The 25,846-nt window shown below is 43.0% G+C and overlaps 1 protein-coding gene across 1 annotated transcript in view; it reads left to right on the forward strand.

Moving 5' to 3' along the window:
* LOC143361305 (uncharacterized) overlaps nt 1-25,846 on the forward strand; it is a 263,601-nt gene that overhangs the window by 232,530 nt on the left and 5,225 nt on the right. Inside the window, 5 exon segments of the mRNA XM_076800598.1 lie at nt 4,870-4,960; nt 8,377-8,910; nt 10,266-10,713; nt 10,921-12,216; nt 20,501-20,849. Coding sequence (XP_076656713.1) covers nt 4,870-4,960; nt 8,377-8,910; nt 10,266-10,713; nt 10,921-12,216; nt 20,501-20,849 — 2,718 coding nt within the window.

The following is a 25,846-nucleotide window of genomic DNA, read 5'->3' on the forward strand; positions in this document are numbered from 1 at the left end:
AAAAATTAATGAGTCTCTCGCGGCCGATTCCGCGAAGCTCTCTGCTCGCTCGCTCGATGAAGAAAAAAGAAAAAAGAAAAGAAAGAAAAATCCCCGGTTTTCCTCTGAATACGAGCAGCCTAAAATATTATGTTCTACGCGGCAAGCTCGGGCTCTATTCATCCTTTCATAAACTTTTTACGCGGGCTTTCTCTCTCTCCTTTTAATAAAAATCGACTGCAGCTCTCGACGTTCAGGCTTATTTTCACTTCCTCGACGTATAAAAACCTCCATTCTATTATTACAACACGATCTTTTCTCTCTCCCTCCGCCTTTCGTCTTTCTGGAGAATTTTCTTTTTATCTCTGTCTCTCCTCCTTTTTCCGGCTCTCCCACGGGAAGCTTCTCCCGGACGATCTAAAAACTGACACACCTACCAATCTTTCCTTTACCGTCCTCCGATGCAAATCCCGGCGCTCGAATCGGCTCATCTAACACAAATCAAAGTAAAGTCTCTCCCTCTGTTCTCGACTTTCCGCGACTCCAATAAAACCTTGCGCCATTCTTCATCCCCCTTTCTGTCCGTCTTCCCCGTCGGCTTGTCTCTCCATACTTTTCTCCTCTCGTTTTCGGACTCTCCCCCGAGAAAAGATTAACCTCCTTTTCATCCGCTACTGCCCCCGGATTTGGTATCGTTTCAACCTCTCCGAAGCCTCGACGATTTTGCTGATTGGTCCTGACGATTTTAAGTAGACGATTTAGTAATGTAGGTACATAAATTTTCCTCTTTTAAAATATTATTGACGACAAAATGGTTCTAGTTTCGGTGAATTCTCGATACTAGTCAACGACACGGGTCTGGGCAGCGTCATGTATCGTCCAGGAGACACTCCGCGGTGCTGGGGATAATCCCGCGACGTTTATCGTCAAGACCTTGACGACATGTATAAAGAAATCACTGTATCGTGAAACCAAAATACTTAATTTGATGAAATTTAAACTTGCAAGGGAATCATTGGAATACTGCAACTTCGTCAATAATAATTGTTTGTTAGTCTTCCCAGTCTCATTCGGAAGGGTAGAGTCTCTACTGTCACGCCCCTAAATTGTGTTTCCCCGATGACGTTTCTCTATTGAAATATTATTGAAAGAATACCGACCTCTGTTGACTTTGATTAAATTTTTATTCTAGGCGTCAATAACTTGCAAACAAGTATTTAAAATACTATAAATTTGTAAAGAAAATTGTAACCGAGCCCATTTTGAAGAGTGAAGTCTCCTCCTTCTCGTCCCTAAATTGCTTTTGACATATTAAGATGAAAATCTGTGTAGTACATTTTCTGACTGAAATATGTCATTATTGAATAATTCTTAAAAATTCCGGAACTCTCTGTAAATTGAAACAGTTTCTGCACAATTGAACCGACAAAAATCGTACACGTTAATACTACCCAAAAAAAGTTAATCTCGCCGGTTTTCACAAAAATCATTTCAATATTAAAATGGAAAGCTGTGTGTTGAATTTTCTGACGGAAATAACGGCGAGCATTAAAAAATTCTTTAAAATTGCAGCACTCCTGGAAAAATCAAAATCAATCTCTCACGACTGAATCTATAAAAATTCTACACGCTGGCACCCCGCATAAAAAAATCCAATTTGAAAGAACTGATCTCAATTTTAAGGGAAAAATTACACGACCGAAATTTTTCTGCTGGAACATGCTCGGTCCGCGTTTAAAATCTCGGTGGAAACCGAAGGGAACAATCGCGGATTCAGCTCGCTTCTCCTCGCAACCACCTGGGATCGTGCACAAAATGTTGTAGATCAGCTGGCCGTTAAAAAAACCCGCCTCGCCGTTTCTCGCGTCGGTTCGACAGCGAAATTAACAAATCGTCGATATACAAAATGCGAGCCGCTTAACGAACGTTTACCGGCGCGTTCTCGAAACGGCAAGTCGTGCGAGAATTTCCACCGGTGCGGTGATTCCGCGTCGCCGCGCCGCACCCGCGGCTTTTTTCCTGGTTTTATGCGTTTTTGCAAGCTCGAACGTTCGTCGCGAAATACACCGACGACGACGGAATATTTTCCCGAGTCCCCGGAAAATACGCGGGCTCTCGACGATCATTAACGACCGCTGCAACGGAGAGAGAAAGAGAGAGAGAGAGAGAGAGAGAGAGAGAGAGAGAGAGAGAGAGACGTCGCCAATGGGATTCGCAGACGATGTCGGGTTAGGTCAAGTTCAATCCGAAAAATTTATTCTTTCTGTCGCGTTTCCGAGAAACCACTCGTTTGCGAGGAAAAACGAAAGGAAAGCAGTGAATAAATTTGCTAATTTTTTACTGTGGAAGCGCCATCGGCAGAAACAATTTCCGGGTGTGAAAGCACAGCTTGCACCCTTTCAAATGAGCCTTGTTAGATTTTCTTGCGATTTTTTTTCACGAAGTTACAGTATTTCAAAAATTCCTTTGCAAGGTCCAAGATGTTCCCCAAAATTCGATCAGTAGTGGGAGGGCTTCGATTTCTCGGTAATTTTTTAGCGCAGGAAAATCGTGACGGAGAAAATATTTAAGGGGATGGAAGTATAGCAACCACCCTTCAAATTGAGACTAGGTAGACTGTGGTACGATTTTTTTTGACGAAGTTGTAATTTTTCAAAAATTGCACTGCAAGGCTGAAGATGTGCTTAGAATTTAATCAAATTCAGTAATTAGAGGATTTTTTTCTGTTGTATGGGATTTATTTTGATTTTTGGAGGTCTGTAGAATTTTGGAGAATTTTTTGATGTTGCCTTAAATATTGCACTATTTTTATTTCAAAATTGAAAGTTGCAACATGGGGAGGTACTTTGTATTTTTAAAGAATTTTCGAATGTTTTGGAAATTTATTAATGCTGTGTTAACTGAGACAGAAAATTGATTTTTACATTAAAAATCAGAGTTGCAACGTGGGGAATTACTTTGTATTTTTAAAGAATTTTCGAATGTTTTGGAAATTTATTAATGCAGTGTTAATTAAGACAGAAAGTTGATTTTTGCTTTAAAATTCAGAGTTTCAACGTGGGGAATTACTTTGTATTTTTTAAGTATTCGAGAATGTTTTGAAATTTCAGTCTTAATTGAGCCAGAAAATTATTTCTTAATTTTAATTAATTTTACAGCGTTAGAGAATTGTTTTAGCGCATATGTACCCGAGGCAGAAAATGAATCGGAGGTTCCGCGTCCCAGAATAGAATTAATTATGAAAATCGACGATTGAGTATAATCTTTTGTTTACCATCGTTGTTCTACACATATTTTCCGATTGGTTTGCGTGGGATTAAAAGCGTAGTTAGCCAGGTCGTAATCAGATTACGCATTAATAATCACAATCCAAATGTAACCGTTCATTTAATTGGTAGTTGCTCTGTGTAATTGTTAATTACAGAACCCGTAATCGAATTAACAGTTACAGCGAAGTCGTGATAAACAACGTGCGATCGGATTACGTTTAGCCCATCTGATTAAAGCTTGAAATGTTTCTGTTAGTTTTAACTGTGAATTAATACGTTCGTAATTATTCAAAACACGTACAAATAAATTATTCGTCCAAGGTGCAACAAACGAAATAATTATATGCTTTCGTATAAACACAATCTGACAAGTCTCATCTCTTTTAGAATCTGTTCGTATAAAACAGAAAAAAATACACATCTCTCGGTTGAATAAATAAATTTCACGATTTTCTGCTTCTCGTTAATCCACGTTTTCGCGCAAATAAATCTGCCAAACATCGTAATGTTTCAGGATCAGTTCCATTTCAACTAATTAATCCACTGCCGAACGTCCATTAGAATGTTCACAATTTAAAATGTCTTTTAAAATATTTAGAAAGCCGAATGGAGAGGAACGATGAAATATACAATAAAATGCAATATTACTCGGTGTAATACCATCGTGCTGTACAATTTTACAACCTCGATTTATTTATATTTCTGCAAATTGTGATGAAGTACAATTATCATGTATCAATTGATTGTTTAATTTCCAGTCAAATTTTCATTACTATATATCCTTCGCAACAAATTCGGTTCAATTTCGAATAAATCGTCGAAACAATTTTGTTTAATCCTTAATTGATTTAATTTTCCGGAAAACTTTTGCCACGGTAATTTGTTTCATGAAAACATGTCATTCAATTTTGATTTAAGCCCTCGACGTGTTTTCAAAAATCCCACGGATTGAAACGTCTGTAGAATCGTTGAAAACCTTTTCTCGCAAATGAATCCACCATGGATTTGAAGATCGGAGCTTCCTCTTTACAACGATACTCTAAAAATTGATGTACGAGTTATTTTGGCCATTTTATGGAACATAAATGGGGAGCAAGTTCGTTCACATGGTGTAGGGGTTGCGTTACAGCGAAATTGGCGGTATTCCTTTCATTCGAAGCTCAGTAAAGCGACTAAAAAAAAATCGTGTATCAAATTTTAAGGGATGAATGTAAAGAGGATGCCTCAGTCTTCAAATCCATGGTAGACTCATTCACGGAAAAAATTTTCCAACGTTCTTACAAACGTTTCAATTCGTGCCATTTTCAAGTTAGAACGGTGCAACATTTTTGGAGCTACGCGGCAGATCAAATTTGCGAATTTATCACAGAAAAATCAAACAGACCTAAAAAATCTTTTTGCCATGCATTTTAAAGTAGAGGCTTCCAGGTTTAAAACCAGCCCGGGTTCATTGGTCCACGATCTTTTTTTACAAAATTACAACAATTTCAAGTACACTTATTTTAGTACTCGGATACATACGTGCCACAGAGGATCACATTTGCGAATTTATTACAAGTAAACTAAACAAGATAGTAGACTAATAGCCAAGTGACTAATCAGATATTTTCTAATTGTTCAGGACCGAGATGCTATCCTCGACAAGGACGAGAAGGCGTTCATGGAGTCGATAAAGAGGATGGCCCAGGAGTTGAAGATCCAGCGGGAACTTTGTGAGTAGGAACCGCCGTAGATCTCTGGTAGATCTCTCTCGTAGGAAAGGCACCGGGAGATAGCTCCGCTCATTAATTCGGTTCCCATCAATCGGCGATCGCGATTGATGGATTCGGTTGAAGTCGGCGAGAAAGCCTCGTCTCCTAGCCTCCAGCGAATCGGCTTTCGTAACGTGGACCGAAAGGGAAGCAACCCGGTTTGTTTACTCGGCAAGGGAAACCTCGAATCGCTTCGGGACGCTACGGAACCGTGCTCTCTCCGTGTTGCTCTCGCTTCGGCCGGGATTTATCGATTATCGGCAACCAGCCGTCGAGCCAGCCGCTCTACCATACTACAGGAAAGAGGAAACGCTCAGAGCAATCCCGAAACTATAGCTGAACCCTCTGTTTTGAAACTCCACCGCTAATCAGCCATCTTCGCGCCGAATCGCTCAAACTTCTTGCCCGTAGTGAATTTTTTTGCAAGATATCTGCCGAGGATTTGAAATGAGACTTTGCAAGATTATTGGTATCTATATGTTCAATTTTTTCCAAAAGAAAATGCAGTATAGTTTCCACGTGACACGTTTTGGAGTTTCAGGAATGAGAACAGTACGTTCTAATAAGAAACCTCGGAATGAAATTGCGAGGCAAGAGGCTGAAGACAAAGAGGTTCAAGCTATTGTTTCCAGAAGGTCCATTTTTAATTTCCAGAAATTCGATTTGTTATTTCTAGAAGTTCTGATTACCGCGACAGGGTAGAAAATCACACCGCGAGAGGGTCAGCGGGCACCATTTCTGGACCGGAAGTTGCAAATGCAAGTTTGTCGTTGTAATTCGCCAAGTTAAGAATAAGGGACCTGTTGCGAGCGTGGTAATGGAACCGGGGGCCGTTAATTTTCATCTGGCGGCGGGCGAGCCAAGCGTCTGCGTGTGCGCGAGCACGAGACAGCAACAAGTATTTAAATTTCCCGCGGCGGAGAGAGGCTGTCCGAGCGATTAGAAAATACGTCGGGGAAGAAGAGAGCCGTTCCGTCGAGTCGTCGACGGTGGAACGGTGTTCGACGACGAATAAATTCCAGATTCCAGTGGTTTCGCAGATCCTCCGACGGAATAAAAAGGAAGAGAACGCGGGGGACGGTAGAGAGGGAGAAAGAAATAGAGAGGGCGCAGAGGGCTAATCGCGTTCCGCGTCCACTTGGGAATCCAATAAAGCCTCGGCAATCGCTCGATTAGGTGAATAGCGTCCGCATTATTGCCCGGTATAATTGCCTCCTGACAATTAGACCGTCGTATTACGACTCGCCCGCTCCGCCGATTGGATTTTCCGTGATTCAATCCTCTCTCTCCGGTCGGAGGGGCCGGGGAGGAGATCGAGCATTTTTCGCTCGATCCCGTAATCTTGTTCGATTACTTCCGGTCCCCGGGGCAACCTGTATTCTTGTCGTTCCGAGCCGATGGACCGGGGCGAAACGCGATCGAACGCTATACAGCAGTGAATTTTTTTGTTTTCGGTGATCGTTCTTCCACAGTAATCAGACCGCCAATTTTTGTATTTTTGTTTTATTGCTTTGGGTCGTATTTATGTTGAGAGGCGCAATTTGTGTAACAGATGTATTAAGACTGACTGATTCGTGGACTGATAGACTGATAGATTGGTAGACTGCTTGATAATTGATAGACTGCTTGATAATTGATAGACTGATACAGTAATTGATAGATTGATTGGTAGACCTATTGGTAGTCTGAGACTAATTCAAACATCGGTAGCCTGTTGAAAACTCTGATAGACTAATTGATGGTCCGATTGATACACCGACAGATTTACAGATCGATGGATTGATTAATTGATAGACAAATCGAATAATTGGAAAATTCAAAGATTGTTTGTGGACTCCCTGATAAATTGATCTGTTTATCAATTGATTTAAAATCAGATGGGATCACTTTCAATGTGATAGACTAACTAAAAAACTGGTGGACTAGGTCATAGGCTAATTGATAAATAGATTCATATAATATATTGATTGATAAATTGATTGGTTGACTAATGGACTTATAAATTGATCGATTGACTGCTAGACTAATCAATTGATTCGTTGAGTGATTGATTCATTGTGTCATGGAGACGTTGATTGATTGTTTTGTGGAATCATTGATTCATTGATTCCTGTCAAATCATTGATTCGTGTGAAAGCATTGATGTATTGATTCATTGATTCATTGTTAGATATTCCAATATGAATTGGGAGATTTCAGGTATAAACAAACGTACATAGTGAAGTAGACAATTAAACAATCTTTCGTAAGAAACAAATCTTGAAATCAGTGGAGTCCGAGCTTTATGTTGTACCGTATTTTATGAGGAGGATCTGTTCTGCTGATTTGTTGTCTTGAACCTTCGCGCAAGAAGAGAGCAACGAAACAAGTAACAGACTATTTTGTTAATTTATTCCGCAGAGTCGGTGAGAAATTAGCGACATCCTTGGAACGCGCTTGATAGCGAAAGACAAACGCAGACTCATTACTCCGGCAACTCCTCGGTATAGTAAGCGGGGACGCCTCGAAACGCCGCGCGGGTTTCGAGCGTAGGCTGTCCGTTAATTTGGTAGTTAACGCGCGGCCGTCGCCAGAACGGTGGTTAATATTTACACGGGGACAGTGAATAATCCGGGTGCAAGTTAGTCTCCTCCTGTCTGAAACGCGCCACCGCCCGGTGGAACACTGCATAAAGAGCTTCGGCGCGCCTCGGCGTCGTCTTAATCTCCATTAACCGGGACAATGCCGCTTAGGTAATGCCCATTTGCTACCGGTGACGAATTCGCGTAACCCCGCGCCAGCAAAAGCGTTTTTTCCACGTCGTACAGTTACACGAGTTTATGAAATTTCTAATGAAAAACGGGATACTTAAAATATTACACTCGGTCATGCAACAGAAAGCGATCTTAGAAACAATATGGTCCAGAAACTGTGTAGGGTTATAGAAACAGAGGTTCCACCCTTTAAATAAGCCTAGGTTCTACATTTCTGAGTAGACTGATTGAAATTCTGAGTGGCTGATTGATAAACTGATTGATGGAATGACGTATTGATGGATTTATCGAGTAGTAGACCAACTACAAAATTGTTAGACTGATTATAACTGTAATGGGCTGATTGGTAGACTGATTCACTGATTGATAAATTGACAGACTGATAAATTGATAGGCCCATTGGTAGACTGATAAATTGATAGACTGATGGACTGGTAGACTGACTGAAAAATTGATAGACAGATTAAAACTCGAACTGTTACACCGCAGCCAGAGAATTGTTTAAAAATGCCGTACATTACGAAACAATTTTTCAATGACGTGTTGTACAGAGTTCTACTGTTAGTATTACATACGAGATGGGTATGATGAAATGAAATACGATGAAACGATTGCTATGATTAGCGGCAAGGTTGGAGAAGGCACTGCTGAAGGTGGTGGCGCAGCTGTACACGCCCTCTTCGACGATTCCGCCGGCAACGGAGCCGCCGTTGGACTCGCGTAAATTGCGCAAGAGGTCGAAGAAGAAGAAAAAGAAGCTGACCACGCTGACGCCGGCCCCGGCGACGCCGCCTTTGTTGACCACGACCGAGACGTCGTGACAAACGACGCCCGTTCAATGGCACCTTGTCGCCGAGAGACTGTTCGGCCCCCATTGGCAGCAGGATCTAACGGCGGACCCTGAGAAAACGAACAATCGACTGGCCGCCTCTGCTAGAGCTGGAACCGATGAAGCCGGTGGAGCTGCTGGCGCTGGGCAAAGTCCGAGGATCTCGCCGAGCACTCGGGATCTGATCGAACGGAACAAGTCGAGGAGCCACGCGAAGACCTTCCCCTCTTCCACGTTCGAGAGGAAGCCCGGGTTCGGGCAGCTCGACAGTCTGGACGCGCGAGTACAACGGCTCAGGGATTTCGGGAACGTGTACGATAGATCCCCAGGTAAACCTCGTTCCCTCGTTCGTTTCACACGCCACCTCGTGCGCGTAATTTTTCGGACAAAGCCGACAATTTGCCACCAATCGGTCCTTTTTCTTTGACTTTGCTCCGAGATGAAATTGCGGTCGTTCGGAACTCCGATTTTTCGTGTTGCTTTTCCCTGGATTGACGACGACGGTCTTTTATCCATTTACTCATTGAAACATTTATATGTCGATCAATTTACTCATTGATACTTCGATACATGTATTCATTTACTCGTTGATACATTGATGTATTGATATATTGATGCATTGAGGCATTGAGGCATTGAGGCATTGATATATTGATGCATTGATACATTGATGCATTAATATATTGATGCATTGATATATTGATGTATTGATGCATTGATACATTGATGCATTGATACATTGATACATTGATGTATTGATTTATTGATGTATTGATGTATTAATGTATTGATGCATTGATATATTGATGCATTGATGCATTGGTGCATTGATGTATATTCATATATTGATGTATTAATGTATTGATGCATTGAGGCATTGAGGCATTGAGGCATTGATACATTGATGCATTGATACATTGATGCATTAATGTATTGATGCATTGATACATTGATGTATTGATTTATTGATGTATTAATGTGTTGATGCATTGATATATTGATGCATTGATATATTGATGCATTGATATATTGATACATTGATGCATTGATGTATTGGTGCATTGATGTATTGATACATTGATGTATTGATATATTGATGTATTGATATATTGATGCATTGATACATTGATGCATTGATACATTGATGTATTGATTTATTGATGTATTAATGTGTTGATGCATTGATATATTGATGCATTGATATATTGATACATTGATGCATTGATGTATTGGTGCATTGATGTATTGATACATTGATGTATTGATATATTGATGTATTGATATATTGATGCATTGATACATTGATGCATTGATACATTGATGCATTGATACATTGATGTATTGATGTATTGATGCATTGATATATTGACGCATTGATGCATTGATGCATTGAGCATTTATGTATTGATGCATTGATGTATTGATGCGTTGATGGATTGATAAACTACATTGATCAGCATTCTCACAGGATTAATACTTTTACTACGTGTCCCCTTGGAAAACCAAAATCATTGTACCTCCATCGAACGAAGCTATCGATTGCTACGATATTCGAATTTCCCAAATCCTTGAACGAACTCCAGAGCACCTATAGAGCAAGAGGCCCTAAACCCATCGACAGCGTCGACGGCGGAGACAAGCAGCGTGTTTCGTAACTTGAATAGGCAATTAATCGACTTTACAGACGGGGGACGCATACCGGATTACGAAGCGATCGACTCGTACCCTCGACGGCTGCGATACAATCAACTGTCTCCGGTGTCAAGGAACTTTCTGCGCAGACAGGAGGAGGATTATCCGAGCGACTTTAGCGGTCCACAGGCGGACAGTTTCGCCAGGAGCCAAGAGTACCCGGAGCTACCAGCTCGCGATTTACCGTTGAGCAGAAGCTGGCCGGAGATCTCCTACAAATACAGTCCACCCTGGAGCATGGAGGAGCGACCGTTGATGCCATTCCCTTCTGAGAAATGGCCCTGGAGACAGCCTCAGCCCGAGGCCAAGTACTGGCCTCAGCGAGGCAAGTTTCTCCCTCTCGAGAAGAGTTACTGGTCGCCGTTGATCAACGAGGACCCTGAGGATCTACCCGACAAGATGCAGCAGCAGAGATTGCATAATTCGTGGGACAGAGACAGGTTAGGATACTTTTCTTGTTTCGATCATAAGGTTTTCAACAGTTCGTTTCGAAAGGATAAAAAAAGGTTCAAAGTGTGATTGTCTTAGATTTTCAAAAAGATTTGTTGATGCTCTGAAATGAATTGGAGTCTTTTCTAATGTAGATCGTTTCAGCCGCTAGGACAACTCTAGTAATTAACATGTCGACCTACTATCTTTCCTCGCAGATCCTCCTGGCCCCTGGACAACAGCCTGAAGGTCTACGCACCCTGGGACGACCCCGAGAGGTCCCTAAAGCCTTACGACCCTAACCAACGGAACCTCACCCCCTGGCAGAAGCCCACCAACCATACAGATTCGAGATCCTCCAAACACGAGCCGAAACAGAAGATAGTCCTGCCGCAGATAACAATGAAAACATGGAACAGTCTGACCTCAGATCCAGCAACATGGCCTCACAAGCTCCCAGGCGCGAAACCCTGGCCCAAGGACGAAAATGGTAAATCCTACAACCCTAACGCGGATCTGGTGAAGAAGCTAGGTTTGGACAAACAGGAGAATGTCTCCTGGTCGAATGAAGAATCTGAAAAACCGAACTCTGAAAAAAAATTGAAGGAAGACAAGAACAGAATATTCGGTACAAAGGAGGCTTCGAAGGAAGAGGACCTGTCTCGCCCCGAGTCATTCGACTATAACAAGCCAGGCGGCGAAAGGAGCAACTTCAGCGACTATAAAACAAAGCCAGAGGACTCCCCAAAGTCCTGGACAATTCTAGGAGAGGCAAAGAGTGGGAAAGACTGGACCAAGTCGGAATCAATGCAGAATGATGATTCCTGGAGGAGGAAACACGAGGAGAAGCCTACTTGGAGCAACGAGCCCCCTGCAACCTTGCCTAAGATTCAATCGGTGGGCGCCTGGGTGATGTCTGCCGACCAATCAACGTGGAAGCCCTATCAGATGAAGCCGATCGACTCGCCTGATGAGGCATCCTCTCGCAGATGGTCCAAGACGAAGGACAAATGGGCTAACAAAGGATCCTGGGCTGAGAAGGTCAATGATTCCTGGATGGATCGCAACGAGCAGAACTTGTGGCCCGACAAGCACGTTGCCGAACTATGGAAGTCTAAATCGGGATCCTGGTTTGCTAAGACCTCGAAGAACAAAGAGGGAGAGTGGTTGAGCAAACCTGAGTCCTCCTGGAATTCGAAGCTAGAGGAGAACGAGTCCTGGCCTGCTAAGGGTAACGGTGGATCCTGGGCTAGTAGGAATGGTAAGGCTTGGGGGTCCAAAGCTGCGAATGACGACGTTGGCAAGTTCAATGGGGAGTCCTGGCCTGTGAAGGTGAAGGAGGAAGCTTGGAAAAGTGGGGATGCTTGGCCTAGGAAGTCGCCCGAGAGGAACGGATGGGGCTCGAAGAACAATGAGCTGACCCCTTGGCAGCAGAAGATCAATGACGAGTGGAGCTATGGGAAGAGCAGCACTGGCACCTGGCCGGCAAAGTGGAAGCAGTTTGCCTACCACAGGTAGGATGATGAGGACTTGTTTTGTGGCTAGAATCACGATGAATCTGAAGATTGAACTCCCTTCTTTTTAACAACTTCATAAAATTTGGATATGATTTTTTGTTGCCGTTTTATCGGAAATTTTTCAATCTCCTACGTCGTTTCTCTTTTCTCGAAAGTTTTACGACTTCAAACATGTCTACGCAGCTCGACAAATTTTTTCCGCCGGATAAACCACCATAAATTTATAGACCAGAGTCTCCTCTTTAGAACGACGTATTAAAATTTGATGAGGATTTTTTTTTTCGCCATGTTAGAGAATTTTTAGTAAACGATATTCTAGTGCCGGCAGACTGTTCGTTTAAAATTTACTAAAACCATGAAATAGTTTGACATAATCATAGATATTAATTGTAAATGTTTCTAGCATATCTTACATTCTACTATAGAATGTTAACGGAAAGGGTGCAGCAAAAGGAAAGGACATGCTGAAGGTGGGCCAATGGTGAGCAAGGAAAGCTTTGATTGAAAGCTTGGCCCACCCCGAGCTAGGTTAAAGTAAATTCATATACACAATTCAATTGAATACACAAGTTTTTATAATTAGCAAGTCTTACATTCTATTTTACAATGTTGTCGCAAATTACAAACGAGCAGCTATTAGCTCGATATTATTCTCTATTTGTAAGATTACTAGAAGTTCTTACAAATAGAGAATAATACCGATTGCCCGGGTCTCACCACGAGGAGGTTGCTGCACGAGAGACCCGAAAGGAAGCCAGAAGGAATTCAATACGCTTCCTTCTGACTCCCTTTCTTACAACGACGCTTTCGAGTCTTACAAACTAAATTTCGCAGGGTATGTCGAGTAATTATTGCGGAGCAAAAGGTGTGAATCGGAGAAGAAGTCTCCGTTTCACGGGAGATGAAAAACGAATCAGGCAGAAGGCTCTGATTCTTTCAAAGAGAGAAACAAAACCGAACCAGAGCAGAAGGCTCTGGATCGAGGGTGACGCGACGCGTACAATGCTTGCAAGCTATCTGCCGACCAGTACGGTACCCGACGCTTCCTCACAGAGAACGACGGCCAGGGACGCCTCCACCGTACGGTAGAACTACCTTCCCCAACTACCCGCCACGAGCAACGCTGGCGCAACAAGGCGACGAAGAGACTTACGGACGAAGGATCCCCTGCTCCCGGCGCGAGCCACGCCAGCGTTGACGTGACTTAGGCAGACATTTTACGAAGGAAGGGTTCTACCTGGCGAGTACTGCTCCCTGACCATCAATTCTCTATGCATCCACGCCGAATATCGCAACTGGACCGGTTCAACACTTGCAAGCAAGGTCCGACACAGCCTTCTGCTGTGTCGGAGTTAACAGTCGAGTCGAGCAAAGTGAAGTTAGGGCAATAATTACTCGACATATTTACAACGACGATCTTACGAATTAAACTAATTCTATCTTACAATTACTTCGATGTCTTCGTCGATGTGTTGTTTGATGTAGTCTCTTCGTTCGACGACCAAGATGCTCAGCTGTTGGATTTCAACTGAAACAGACTAACAATAATTAGACACGATGTTGTTGACGTCTTCGGTCGACGTGCTGTCCTCCGTCGTCGACAAAGATGATGGCTGTCGTACTCCAGCTGAAGCAGACAAATCATAATTAGTCACACTTCAAAATACTTTCGGATACAACTCTAAACCCCGTACACGAGTACGGCCTACCTAACATGCACAAGAGTGCGAATCTAACCGGCTCACGAGAGCCATCCTAATACCAGCTCACGAGAGCCAAGCTAACCCCGTACACGAGTACGGCCTACCTAATATGCACAAGAGTGCGAATCTACCAGCTCACGAGAGCCAACCTAATACCAGCTCACGAGAGCCAAGCCAACCTACAAGCTGGGTCGCCCCGGGTTCGCTAATACCCGTACTCACCCACGGCCCCATCCGTGAGTGAGCCCCTGAGGGACCTCCGTTCGGAGGAATACCAATTTTAAATCAGATATGTCAATTTTAGAGTAGGAACTTTTAAAAGTTCAGAAGTCATTTTCAATTCGAAAGACGAATAATTTCAATCAAAAATAAATCGAACGAAATTGGGACGCAACGACCTACAAGCTGGGTCGCCCCGGGTTCGCTAATACCCGTACTCACCCACGGCCCCACCCGTGAGTGAGCCCCTGGGGGACCTCCGATTGGAGGAATACCAATATTATATCAAAAATATAAAATAATATAATTTCAGAATACCAATTTTATGGCAAAAATATAATATAATATAATTTCAAGAAGAGGAACTTTTGAAAAGTCCCGAAGCAAATTCGAATTAGAAATACAAGAATAATATAATTGTCGGCATTCGTTGAATGAACACGTATTCCAAAACAAAAAATGTATATTTGAATTGTGACTTACAAAGAGCTGCTGAAAGTTGACCAAGGTGAGCTGCGAATGCTTGTGTGTTTCGATTAACTGAAAGGAACTGCCAAGAAGGTGAAAGTGAGCCAAGGGTAAACGAGGACAGCATTGAAGGACCGTTGGACCGTCCCGAAGTAGCTTAAAGTAAATTCATATAAAACTCAATTAAGTACACATGTTTTTACAATTAGCAAGTCTTAAATTCTATTATAAAATGTTATCGCAAATTATAATTGTGCAGCTATTAGCTCGATATTATTCTCTATTTGTAAGATACTAGAAGTTCTTACAAATAGAGAATAATACCGATTGCCCAGGTCTCACCACGAGGAGGTTGCTGCACAAGAGACCCGAAAGGAAGCCAGAAGGAATTCAATACGCTTCCTTCTGACTCCCTTTCTTACAACGACGCTTTCGAGTCTTACAAACTAAATTTCGCAGCGTATGTCGAGTAATTATTGCGGAGAAAATGGTGTGTGTCGGAGAAGAAGTCTCCGATCCACGAGGGATCAAAAACGAATCAGGCAAAAGGCTCTGATTCTTTCAAATAGAGAAACAAAATCGAACCAGAGCAGAAGGCTCTGGTTCGAGGGCGACGCGACGCGTACAATGCTTGCAGAACCAACTCCAGCCAGTACCGATACCCGACGTGTCCTCACGAAGAGCGATGGCCGAGAGAAGCGTTCAAACGATACCCTAAGTTTCCCCCACCCACCTGTCGCCAGGCAACGACTAGCGTTGAGGCGACTCGGGTGGACTTACGGCAGGGAGGATTTTACACGAGTGAACAGGTCTCTCGGACATCCCTCTCAATGAATCTACGCCGAGCACCGGTACCAACCGGTCTGGTGCATACAAGCAAGGTCCGACACAGCAGAAGGCTGTGTCGGAGTCAAAAATCGAGCCGAGGAAAGTCAAGTTACGGCAATAATTACTCGACACAATTACAACGACGATCGACTATCTTAATAACTAATGTACGCACGCAAGTCGAGCAATTATTGTGGGCAAAAATTACTGGCCACAGCAGAAGACTGTGACCCAAATCAACAAACGAATTTAACAAACTGAATCTAACACAATAATTGCTCGACAACTAATACTAACTTACAAATAAATCTGCGTCTTATTTCGATTCGGCGTCTTCTTCCGATTCGGCGTCTTCGGTCGATGCGTTGGCTTCGGAGGATGATAAATAAGACCAGCTGCCCTACACCAGCTGAAGCAGACAAATCATAATTAGTCACACTTCAATGCAGGAACAAAAATAGAAGAACGCGATAAATAGGAGAAGAAACGATGAGAAGAAACGATGAGAATAAAGAAACGACGAGATACAAACTCTAAACCCCGTACACGAGTACGGCCTACCTATCACGCACAAGAGTGCGAATCTAACCAGCTCACGAGAGCCAACCTAAGACCAGCTCACGAGAGCCAAGCTAACCCCGCACACGAGTGCGGCCTACCTAACGTGCACAAGAGTGCGAATCTACCAGCTCACGAGAGCCAACCTAATACCAGCTCACGAGAGCCAAGCTAACCCCGCACACGAGTGCGGCCTACCTAACATGCACAAGAGTGCGAATCTAACCGGCTCAAGAGAGCCAAACTAACTCCGTACACGAGTACGATATATATAAATTTTAGAGTAGGAACTTTTGAAAGTTCAGAAGTAATTTTCAATTCGAAAGACGAACAATTTCAATCGAAAACAAATCGAACGAAATTGGGACGCAACGACCTACAAGCTGGGTCGCCCCGGGTTCGCTAATACCCGTACTCACCCACGGCCCCACCCGTAAGTGAGCCCCTGGGGGACCTCCGATTGGAGGAATACCAATATTATATCAAAAATATAAAATAATATAATTTCAGAATACCAATTTTATGGCAAAAATATAATATAATATAATTTCAAGAAGAGGAACTTTTGAAAAGTCCCGAAGCAAATTCGAATTAGAAATACAAGAATAATATAATTGTCGGCATTCGTTGAATGAACACGTATTCCAAAACAAAAAATGTATATTTGAATTGTGACTTACAAAGAGCTGCTGAAAGTTGACCAAGGTGAGCTGCGAATGCTTGTGTGTTTCGATTAACTGAATGGAACTGCCAAGAAGGTGAAAGTGAGCCAAGGGTAAACGAGGACAGCATTGAAGGACCGTTGGACCGTCCCGAAGTAGCTTAAAGTAAATTCATATAAAATTCAATTAAGTACACATGTTTTTACAATTAGCAAGTCTTAAATTCTATTATAAAATGTTATCGCAAATTATAATTGTGCAGCTATTAGCTCGATATTATTCTCTATTTGTAAGATACTAGAAGTTCTTACAAATAGAGAATAATACCGATTGCCCGGGTCTCACCACGAGGAGGTTGCTGCACAAGAGACCCGAAAGGAAGCCAGAAGGAATTCAATACGCTTCCTTCTGACTCCCTTTCTTACAACGACGCTTTCGAGTCTTACAAACTAAATTTCGCAGGGTATGTCGAGTAATTATTGCGGAGCAAAAGGTGTGAATCGGAGAAGAAGTCTCCGTTTCACGGGAGATGAAAAACGAATCAGGCAGAAGGCTCTGATTCTTTCAAAGAGAGAAACAAAATCGAACCAGAGCAGAAGGCTCTGGTTCGAGGGCGACGCGACGCGTACAATGCTTGCAGAACCAACTCCAGCCAGTACCGATACCCGACGTGTCCTCACGAAGAGCGATGGCCGAGAGAAGCGTTCAAACGATACCCTAAGTTTCCCCCACCCACCTGTCGCCAGGCAACGACTAGCGTTGAGGCGACTCGGGTGGACTTACGGCAGGGAGGATTTTACACGAGTGAACAGGTCTCTCGGACATCCCTCTCAATGGATCTACGCCGAGCACCGGTACCAACCGGTCTGGTGCATACAAGCAAGGTCCGACACAGCAGAAGGCTGTGTCGGAGTCAAAAATCGAGCCGAGGAAAGTCAAGTTACGGCAATAATTACTCGACACAATTACAACGACGATCGACTGTCTTAATAACTAATGTACGCACGCAAGTCGAGCAATTATTGTGGGCAAAAATTACTGGCCACAGCAGAAGACTGTGACCCAAACCAACAAACGAATTTAACAAAATGAATCTAACACAATAATTGCTCGACAACTAATACTAACTTACAAATAAATCTGCGTCTTATTTCGATTCGGCGTCTTCTTCCGATTCGGCGTCTTCGGTCGATGCGTTGGCTTCGGAGGATGATAAATAAGACCAGCTGCCCTACACCAGCTGAAGCAGACAAATCATAATTAGTCACAATTCAATGCAGGAACAAAAATAGAAGAACGCGATAAATAGGAGAAGAAACGATGAGAAGAAACGATGAGAATAAAGAAACGACGAGAATAAAGAAACGACGAGAATAAAGAAACGACGAGATACAAACTCTAAACCCCGTACACGAGTACGGCCTACCTAACATGCACAAGAGTGCGAATCTACCAGCTCACGAGAGCCAACCTAATACCAGCTCACGAGAGCCAAGCTAACCCCGCACACGAGTGCGGCCTACCTAACATGCACAAGAGTGCGAATCTACCAGCTCACGAGAGCCAACCTAATACCAGCTCACGAGAGCCAAGCTAACCCCGCACACGAGTGCGGCCTACCTAACATGCACAAGAGTGCGAATCTAACCGGCTCAAGAGAGCCAAACTAACTCCGTACACGAGTACGATATATATAAATTTTAGAGTAGGAACTTTTGAAAGTTCAGAAGTAATTTTCAATTCGAAAGACGAACAATTCCCAATCGAAAACAAATCGAACGAAATTGGGACGCAATGAGCTACAAGCTGGGTAGCCCCGGGTTCGCTAATACCCGTACTCACCCACGGCCCCACCCGTGAGTGAGCCCCTGGGGGACCTCCGATTGGAGGAATACCAATTTTATGTTAAAAATATGATATAATTTCAAGAATAAAAAGTTTTGAAAAGTCCCGTCGCAAGTTCGAATTAGAAATACAGAAATAATAATTGACGATATTCGTTGAATGAACACTTATTCGAAAACAAAAAGTGTGTATTTGAATTGTTACTTACATAGAGCTGATGAAAGTTGACCAAGGTGAGCGGTGAAGGCTTCGAAGAATCTCTGGCCCACCCCGAGCTAGCTTAAGGTGAACCAGAGAAGTGTTAAATGACCCTTGGTCCACCTTAAGCTAGCTAAAGGTTGACCAAGGTAGACAAGTGTTGGCCAGGGCCTCTGGTCATCTCCAGGGTAGGCAAGGGTAGGCCAGGGGGGTGAGGGTAGGCCAGGGCAGCTCTGCAGGACCTCTGGTCATCTCCAGGGTAGGCAAGGGTAGGCCAGGGGGGTGAGGGTAGGCCAGGGCAGCTCTGGAGGACCTCTGGTCAAGCCAAGGTAGTCCATCGCCTTCTGGTCCCGAACCACGTCCGTTCCCTCCTGAGTGCCCCTCTCGACTGACTGACTGTGCGCGCTCGCGGAGCTCAGGCGCGCGGTGCGCAGCGATGCGCAACTCCCCCCACCCCAATTAATTTAGCTAGATCTCGATCGCCGTGATAGTAATTATTGATAAATTTGTTACTTCTGGCTGTTTAATGTTTATAACAATTCCTTTTGCCAACAATATCGACAAGCACTCCTTGGTCATCTCGCCATGCAGTTTTTTAGTAAAAATATGTAATAGATGTCGACATACAGAATAACTTTCAAACCATAAATATTCGCACGCATTAATTTGTCGAACAAAATTCACTGATACATTTATTATGTCCAGCTGTTTAATGTTTATAACAATCCCTTTTGCCAGCGATGTCGACAAACACTCCCTTGACCATCTCGCCGTCTTATTTTTTGGTAAAAATAACTATTAACATTCAGAATACAAAATAACTTTCAAACCATGAATATTCGCACGCATTAAATCGAACAAAATTCGCTGATAAATTTATTATGTCTAGCTGGTTAAAATTTATAACAATCCCTTTTACCAGCGATGTCGACGAACACTCCCTTGACCATCTCGCCATCTAATTTTTTTTTTTTGTAAAAATTGCTACTAGTACTCGCAATAAAAATTAACTTTTAGTTACGCCGAATAAATTTGAGTGCGCCCCAAGGTCACGGTGGCTCCGAAGTTCCTTGTACCGAACTTTTAACACATGATTATTCCCTCGCATAATTATTATATCGAGCAAATGTAATTCATCGATTCATTAACTTTCTTTATGTGCAATTACAACAATCCCGCGATTATATCCGTACTCGAGATACAGAATAATTTTTAAACCATGAATATTCGCTCGCATATTAACTTATTAAACTCAATTCCGGTATAAATATTAAAGTCCCTATTTTAATTAGAATCGTTGCAACGTCGAATATTCAACACATTAATGCGAAAGAAAGAAATTCAAGTGGGAAATTTCGCTGCGAACGTAAACAACCTTGGCTGTCCATTAATTCTTTTGTTCTCGTCCCTTTCCGTTTGCCGCGTTCCGCGCGATTGTAAACGCGCTTTGTATCGTTTCCCAAAAATTTTCAGGGAATCAATACATTCAATGCCACGCCATAAACCTGTCACACGAAATCGAAATAATTTATTCGACCGTACCACAATCGAAAAAGTCAAGTTTACCGTGACAGGAATGTATTGTAACATTCTCTCCGGCCTTGTAGACCGTGATTACATTTGCTTTCCTCGATAGAGTGTACCGAAAATCGTTTTTACACGACGCGGTCCTCAAAGTCTTAACCCACCGCGAGTACGAACGCGAGCACAGAACGAGAACAATGGAACAATAGCGATGCGGAGAATTTCATGAAAAGGAAAAATTCCACTAACACAAACATTGTCTTTTCTGTTCGCCAGAGTGACAGCTGTGCCGATATCAAAACCAGGTACGACGGCGGACGCGTCGTCGGCGAAATCAAAGAACGCGTTCGTCGCGGTGTCCGCAGTGTCGTCGCAGAAATCGTCGGGCAACGAGTGGCGGAAGTCGGAGGACGAGAACAGGAACGAGAACGCGAGAACGGAGGAGCAAGATCGGTCCGGCAATCAAGTACAGGTGGGTCTGGAGCGACCCATCTACGCCTGGAAGAAGGACACCGGCTCCAGGACGGGCTCGACGAAAGGCAATAGCACCGACCCGCTGGAGAACGAGCTGGAGGCACTCAGACAAATTGACTTCTGGTCCTCCTACAAAGAGAACGACGCCGAGGTGAGCTCGATCGCGTTTCATTAAATTGCGACACGGGGCAGAACCCCTTACGCGATATTTAATTGAATCTATTCCCGGTGAATTAACATCGAACGCGCGCGCGATCCTAATTCGCCGATGAAAGTTCGCGGCGAGTTGCGACGCCGAGCGGTCGAATTTTAAGGTGATTGGATGGCCGACGCACGTGCATGCGGACCTCCTTCCTCCGGAATTGGAGGACCGGGAACCACTTCCGGTGGTTTCGATTCCGCATCGATCTCGAACGTCCGCGCGCAAAAATTCGATTAAACGTCGCGCCGAGAATGTTCTAACGGGTGCCTCGTTTCTTCGAGTTAACTCGACAGAAAAAAATCGTGGGTCGACTTTTATGGTGTCGTTGCAAAGCGGAGACTCCAGGCTTCGAGTCCACGGTGGTTTCGGTTACGGGAAAAATTTGTGCCACTCTGTAGAGAATTTTGAACTTGGGAAATATTCGAAAAACAGTACACAGCTTCGGAACGCGACAAATTCGCGATCAATCGGCAAGAAAAAATTGGAGATCGAGTTTTATGGTGTCGTTGCAATGGGGAGACTCAAGGCTTCGAGTCCACGGTGGTTTCGGTTACGGGAAAAATTTATGCCACTCTGTAGAGAATTTTGAACTTGGGAAATATTCGAAAAACAGGACACAGCTTCGGAATGCGACAAATTCGCGATCAATCGGCAAGAAAAAAATCGTGGATCGAGTTTTATGGTGTTGTGGTAAAGGGGAGACTTTGAAGTCTGAATCCAGGGTGGTTTTGTGCTCGGAAAATATTTGTCTTGCTCAATAAACGTAAACGTTCGAATTTAGGAAACGTTGAAACAGAAATTGGCTTTCCAAGTTTCAATTTCGCTTCTGCCACCTAGATCAAAGTTACAACAATTTAAACACCCCGGATTTCTATAAATTTCCAGAATTTCATAACTTTTTCAAATTTTACGAGAGTCGGTTCCTTTTTGTTTTACACGTCTGCGTGAGAGGTTGAAATATAGTACTTTGTTGCGTCGATGTGGATTATTTATTCGACCCGGTTTCCGTGGAGCGTGGATCGAAGGAAATCGGTACGAGGGAGAAATACCGCTGAAGGGACACGTAAGTTTCGAATTAGTTCCGGACTGAACTGTCTTAAGGGGATTCAGAAGTTCGCAGGAATTAGATCTAGGTTCGATAGAAATACTGTTAAGGGGACAGGGTTCTGGATTACCGGTAGGATTAGGGGAGGACATCGTTGATCCGGTCTGTGCTAGCTGAGACGAATGAAGGGACCCTGTGGCACTCATTTTCCCCTCGGATCTTCATAATTTGATTAACGCGGACGCCGGTAATCTTACAAATCACTGCAACAACCAACAAAAAGTAACCGGAGGCAAAAGTTACTTTGCGTTACTTTATAAAAATAACAAGAACCTGCTACCCACATTTTTAGCAATATTTTAAAAATAATATATACCCAAAGAAATAAATTTGCTAAATAATTTCTTATGTAAGCGTCCTTAGAATCTTAATGATTTTAAATTCAAAATATCAGAACCCGCCATTTTGACAAATTTTAGAGAATTGTAGCATTATTCAGCAAAATAAACATTTTTTACCGCTGTAGCGTGCAAAGTCAAGTCCAAAAATTGGTTACCAAGATATTTGAGCTGTTATTAAATTGTTACATCGTGTAATAACATTCTATTCCGCGGTGACGTGCACAAAGCGTTTCTTCCCAATGACAGCAGTCAATTTGCCAAAGTTCGTGTCCCAGCCCGCAGATATATTAGCCAATCATGATATAATATTATGTGTCGTGAACTGGCAGGACTATTACGCTCGATATTCTGTTTGTTAACACTGCGCTTTGCGGTCGAGTACCGTGTTCGTCCCAACCATGATCCGAATTGAATGTTCGCTGAAGCTGGTAACATTTATAACCCCGTAAACCGCTCTCCATGAATCGCCTCGTGAAATTTTCATACGCAGATCAGAGTACACGATCCGCTGTGTCTCAAATTTCCCTATCATTCTCTTCGTTAAAAATTAAATAACAACTGTAGCACGGTGTAGCTGGCCTCTCATTGAAAAATTTATCCTTTCGAGGTAAAATCATTGACCTGTGTGCGGCTCTAATAAGATTTAATCGTTAACTTTTCGATTCCCAGACGTATTTCAATTTTCACGATTTTCTTATATTAATTTACAATTTTTGTGATTGTAAAAATGCATCTATAGGAAATTTATTTAACACGTTTATTCCTTGGAACATATATTAAGCTAAAAGCTGCTAAAAATCTGGCTGAATATATTTTTCATATTTTTATAAAATACTCCAAACTGGACACTTTTAGTGCTCCGTAAACCTAGTGTGAACAATTGTTTAGTGAGCTGTGTTAAGGGATCCCACATTGCAATTTCGTTAATTCTCAAAACAAAATAAAAAATAATTGTATTCGACACACTGGAATTATTAAAAATGACTCAGTGGACCCCTACGACGCTCCAGAACGTTAAAAAATAAAATATTGACGAAAAATCCGATCGTCGAAAATCGCTCAAGCCCGCGAAACTCCGCTAAAAGCCAGGTGAATATTCAGTGAATACCTAATCGAACAGAAACGAACTAAGAAAAGCATGGTCCCCGGTATAAAAATCCGGAAGCAGACTCCATCGAGAATGGACCAGGAAGTGGGTCCACGGCCGATTCATCGGATCCAGTCTATCGGGCGTGCCTTCTGACGGACACGGGAGTTATGGTCGTTCCGAGCCGAAGTTAGGCGGGATTGGATCGCGTAGAAAAGTTCGACAGCGAGACTGGTCGCGAGAGTAAATCACTCTCGGGCTCTCTTGACAACGTGACCGAAGTTCCACAACTGCTAAATCAAAAATCAGGCCCTTCGCTGTCTTCGCGAAATTTTAGAAAATTCAAACGTCTCGGTGGAGTTCAAAACATTTTTTTCCATGTTTATTTCAACGCGATCTTGTAGAGGAAAGTCTCTTCTTTACAACGAGCCCTCGAAAGTTGATCTGCGATTTTTCGTTATGGTTTTATAACTATTGATCTTCATCACTGTTACAGTGTATGTCTGACCACTGGTCGACTTACGTCACTTGTTCCTAGTATTCCTCATTAAAAAAATATGGAATGTTGCAATTTTGATAAAGCAAGATATAAAAATAGGAAATTGTATACAGATCCACACAGTTTATTGATCCTGGTTGCTTTTAGCGTGCTTGTCTGACCGCTTGCTGACCTGTATCACTTCCTGACAGTATCTATTCTAACCTAAAAATATGAGATGTTCTAATTTTCACGAAATGGACATATAAAAATAGGATTTTACATAACAATCCACAGTCTATTAAACGCTGTCAATCCCATAATGTCCGACCATTGCTGGACCAGTATCACTGATTGCGTCTCCTCCAATCTGAAAATACGCAATAACCTAACTTCCACAGAACGGGATAAGAAATTTTTCTTCCTATTTAGGCATTTGTATGAAGATCTATTGTCTATTGGTCGCGTTTGATTTTATTGTTCTCGTCTGACCGCAGGAGGACCTATATCACTTACAAGCAACGTCTCGAATCTAGAAATAAGAAAGGTTCCCGTACAGTAACACGGGGCTTTCTCCGTTTCTTTCGGACTATTTCCCATGGTACACGGGGAACATTGTTGGAAGAGAATGCTTCCCTCTGGATCATTTGTCTCCCCACGTCCCCGTACCAAATTGATCCATCGTGGATCGTTTGTCTTTATCACCGCGACCCTCGAGCGTCTACTTCGAGGAGACTTTTACCAGCTCCTCGGTCCCTTAAACTTTAGTTACCCCGACTTTAAGGAGAAGGTTCCGAGTAACGTCGGTCTTCTTGGCTCTCGAATTAGTTCTCCGCGGGCCGTAGCGGCGGGCAAACAAACCGGAAGTCGGTAAAATTCGACTCGATCCCCGGGACACAATCGTCACACAGAACACTGTGCAGTTTTAATTCTCCTTCGAGTACACAAAACGAATTAAACCCTTTACTATCGACCGTAAATAAATAACCCTTGTTCCGGCAACGTCTGCGCACACTTTAAAAAACAATGTTTGTTTATACTTTATTCCTCGGCCGCTGGGAGACCGTTTATAATTATCACGAAAAATAATTTTGCCAGCTTCGTTGGATCATCTCAAGTCGCAAAGATTCCCACGCAGAGATTGTTGTAACTCGGCAACAAAAAATCGTACGAGAATTTTTAAGACGTCATTGCAAAGAGGAGACTTTGTTCTTCAAGTTCCTGGTGGTTTGAGTTCCGGAAAAAATTTTTCGAGATCCGTGACGGCATTTGAATCCAAAAAGCTACCTTCTCATAGATATATTTGGAAAAACATCCAAAGGGAGTGCAAAACTTGTTGTAACTCGGCAACAAAAAATCGTACGTAAATTTTTAAGGCGTCATTGCAAAGAGGAGACTTCGTTCTTCAAGCTGCTGTTGGTTTGAGTTCCAGAAAAAATTTTTGGAACTCCGTAGATGCGTTCAAATCTCTAAAACTCTCAAGAATAGAGAAGCAGCTCGGGGAAGCGAAATTTTGCAATAACGCCTTAAAAAAAAAATCGTATCTCAATTTTTAAGACACGGTTGTCAAGAACACGCTTCAGTCTTCATCCCCTCGGTGATTTCAGTCACGAAACAAATTTGTCAGGCTCTTCGGAGACTCGGCAAGTTGCGAAAAATTCGGAAAGACAGCAGTTACGTTGAGTGCTTAACGAAATTGGCAAGAGTTGGTTGGATGATCGTCGGCTTAACGAGTGTTGACCTCTCTGGCGTGGTTCTAGCATCAGTTAGGCTTGTGCTACAGGGGGGGGGGGGTATTTAAGAGAAGGTCGAAACCAGCTGGTGCAGCTGCAAAGACACTCGAATTGGAAGTAATCCTGAGCATCGCGCGGTACCTTTACGTGCCGCAATTTCCGGGATCCGTTGACGAGGACGTGCACGGACTGAGGGGCCGGC

Source organism: Halictus rubicundus, chromosome 15 (assembly GCF_050948215.1).
Source record: "Halictus rubicundus isolate RS-2024b chromosome 15, iyHalRubi1_principal, whole genome shotgun sequence".
Classification (NCBI taxonomy): Eukaryota; Metazoa; Arthropoda; class Insecta; order Hymenoptera; family Halictidae; genus Halictus; species Halictus rubicundus.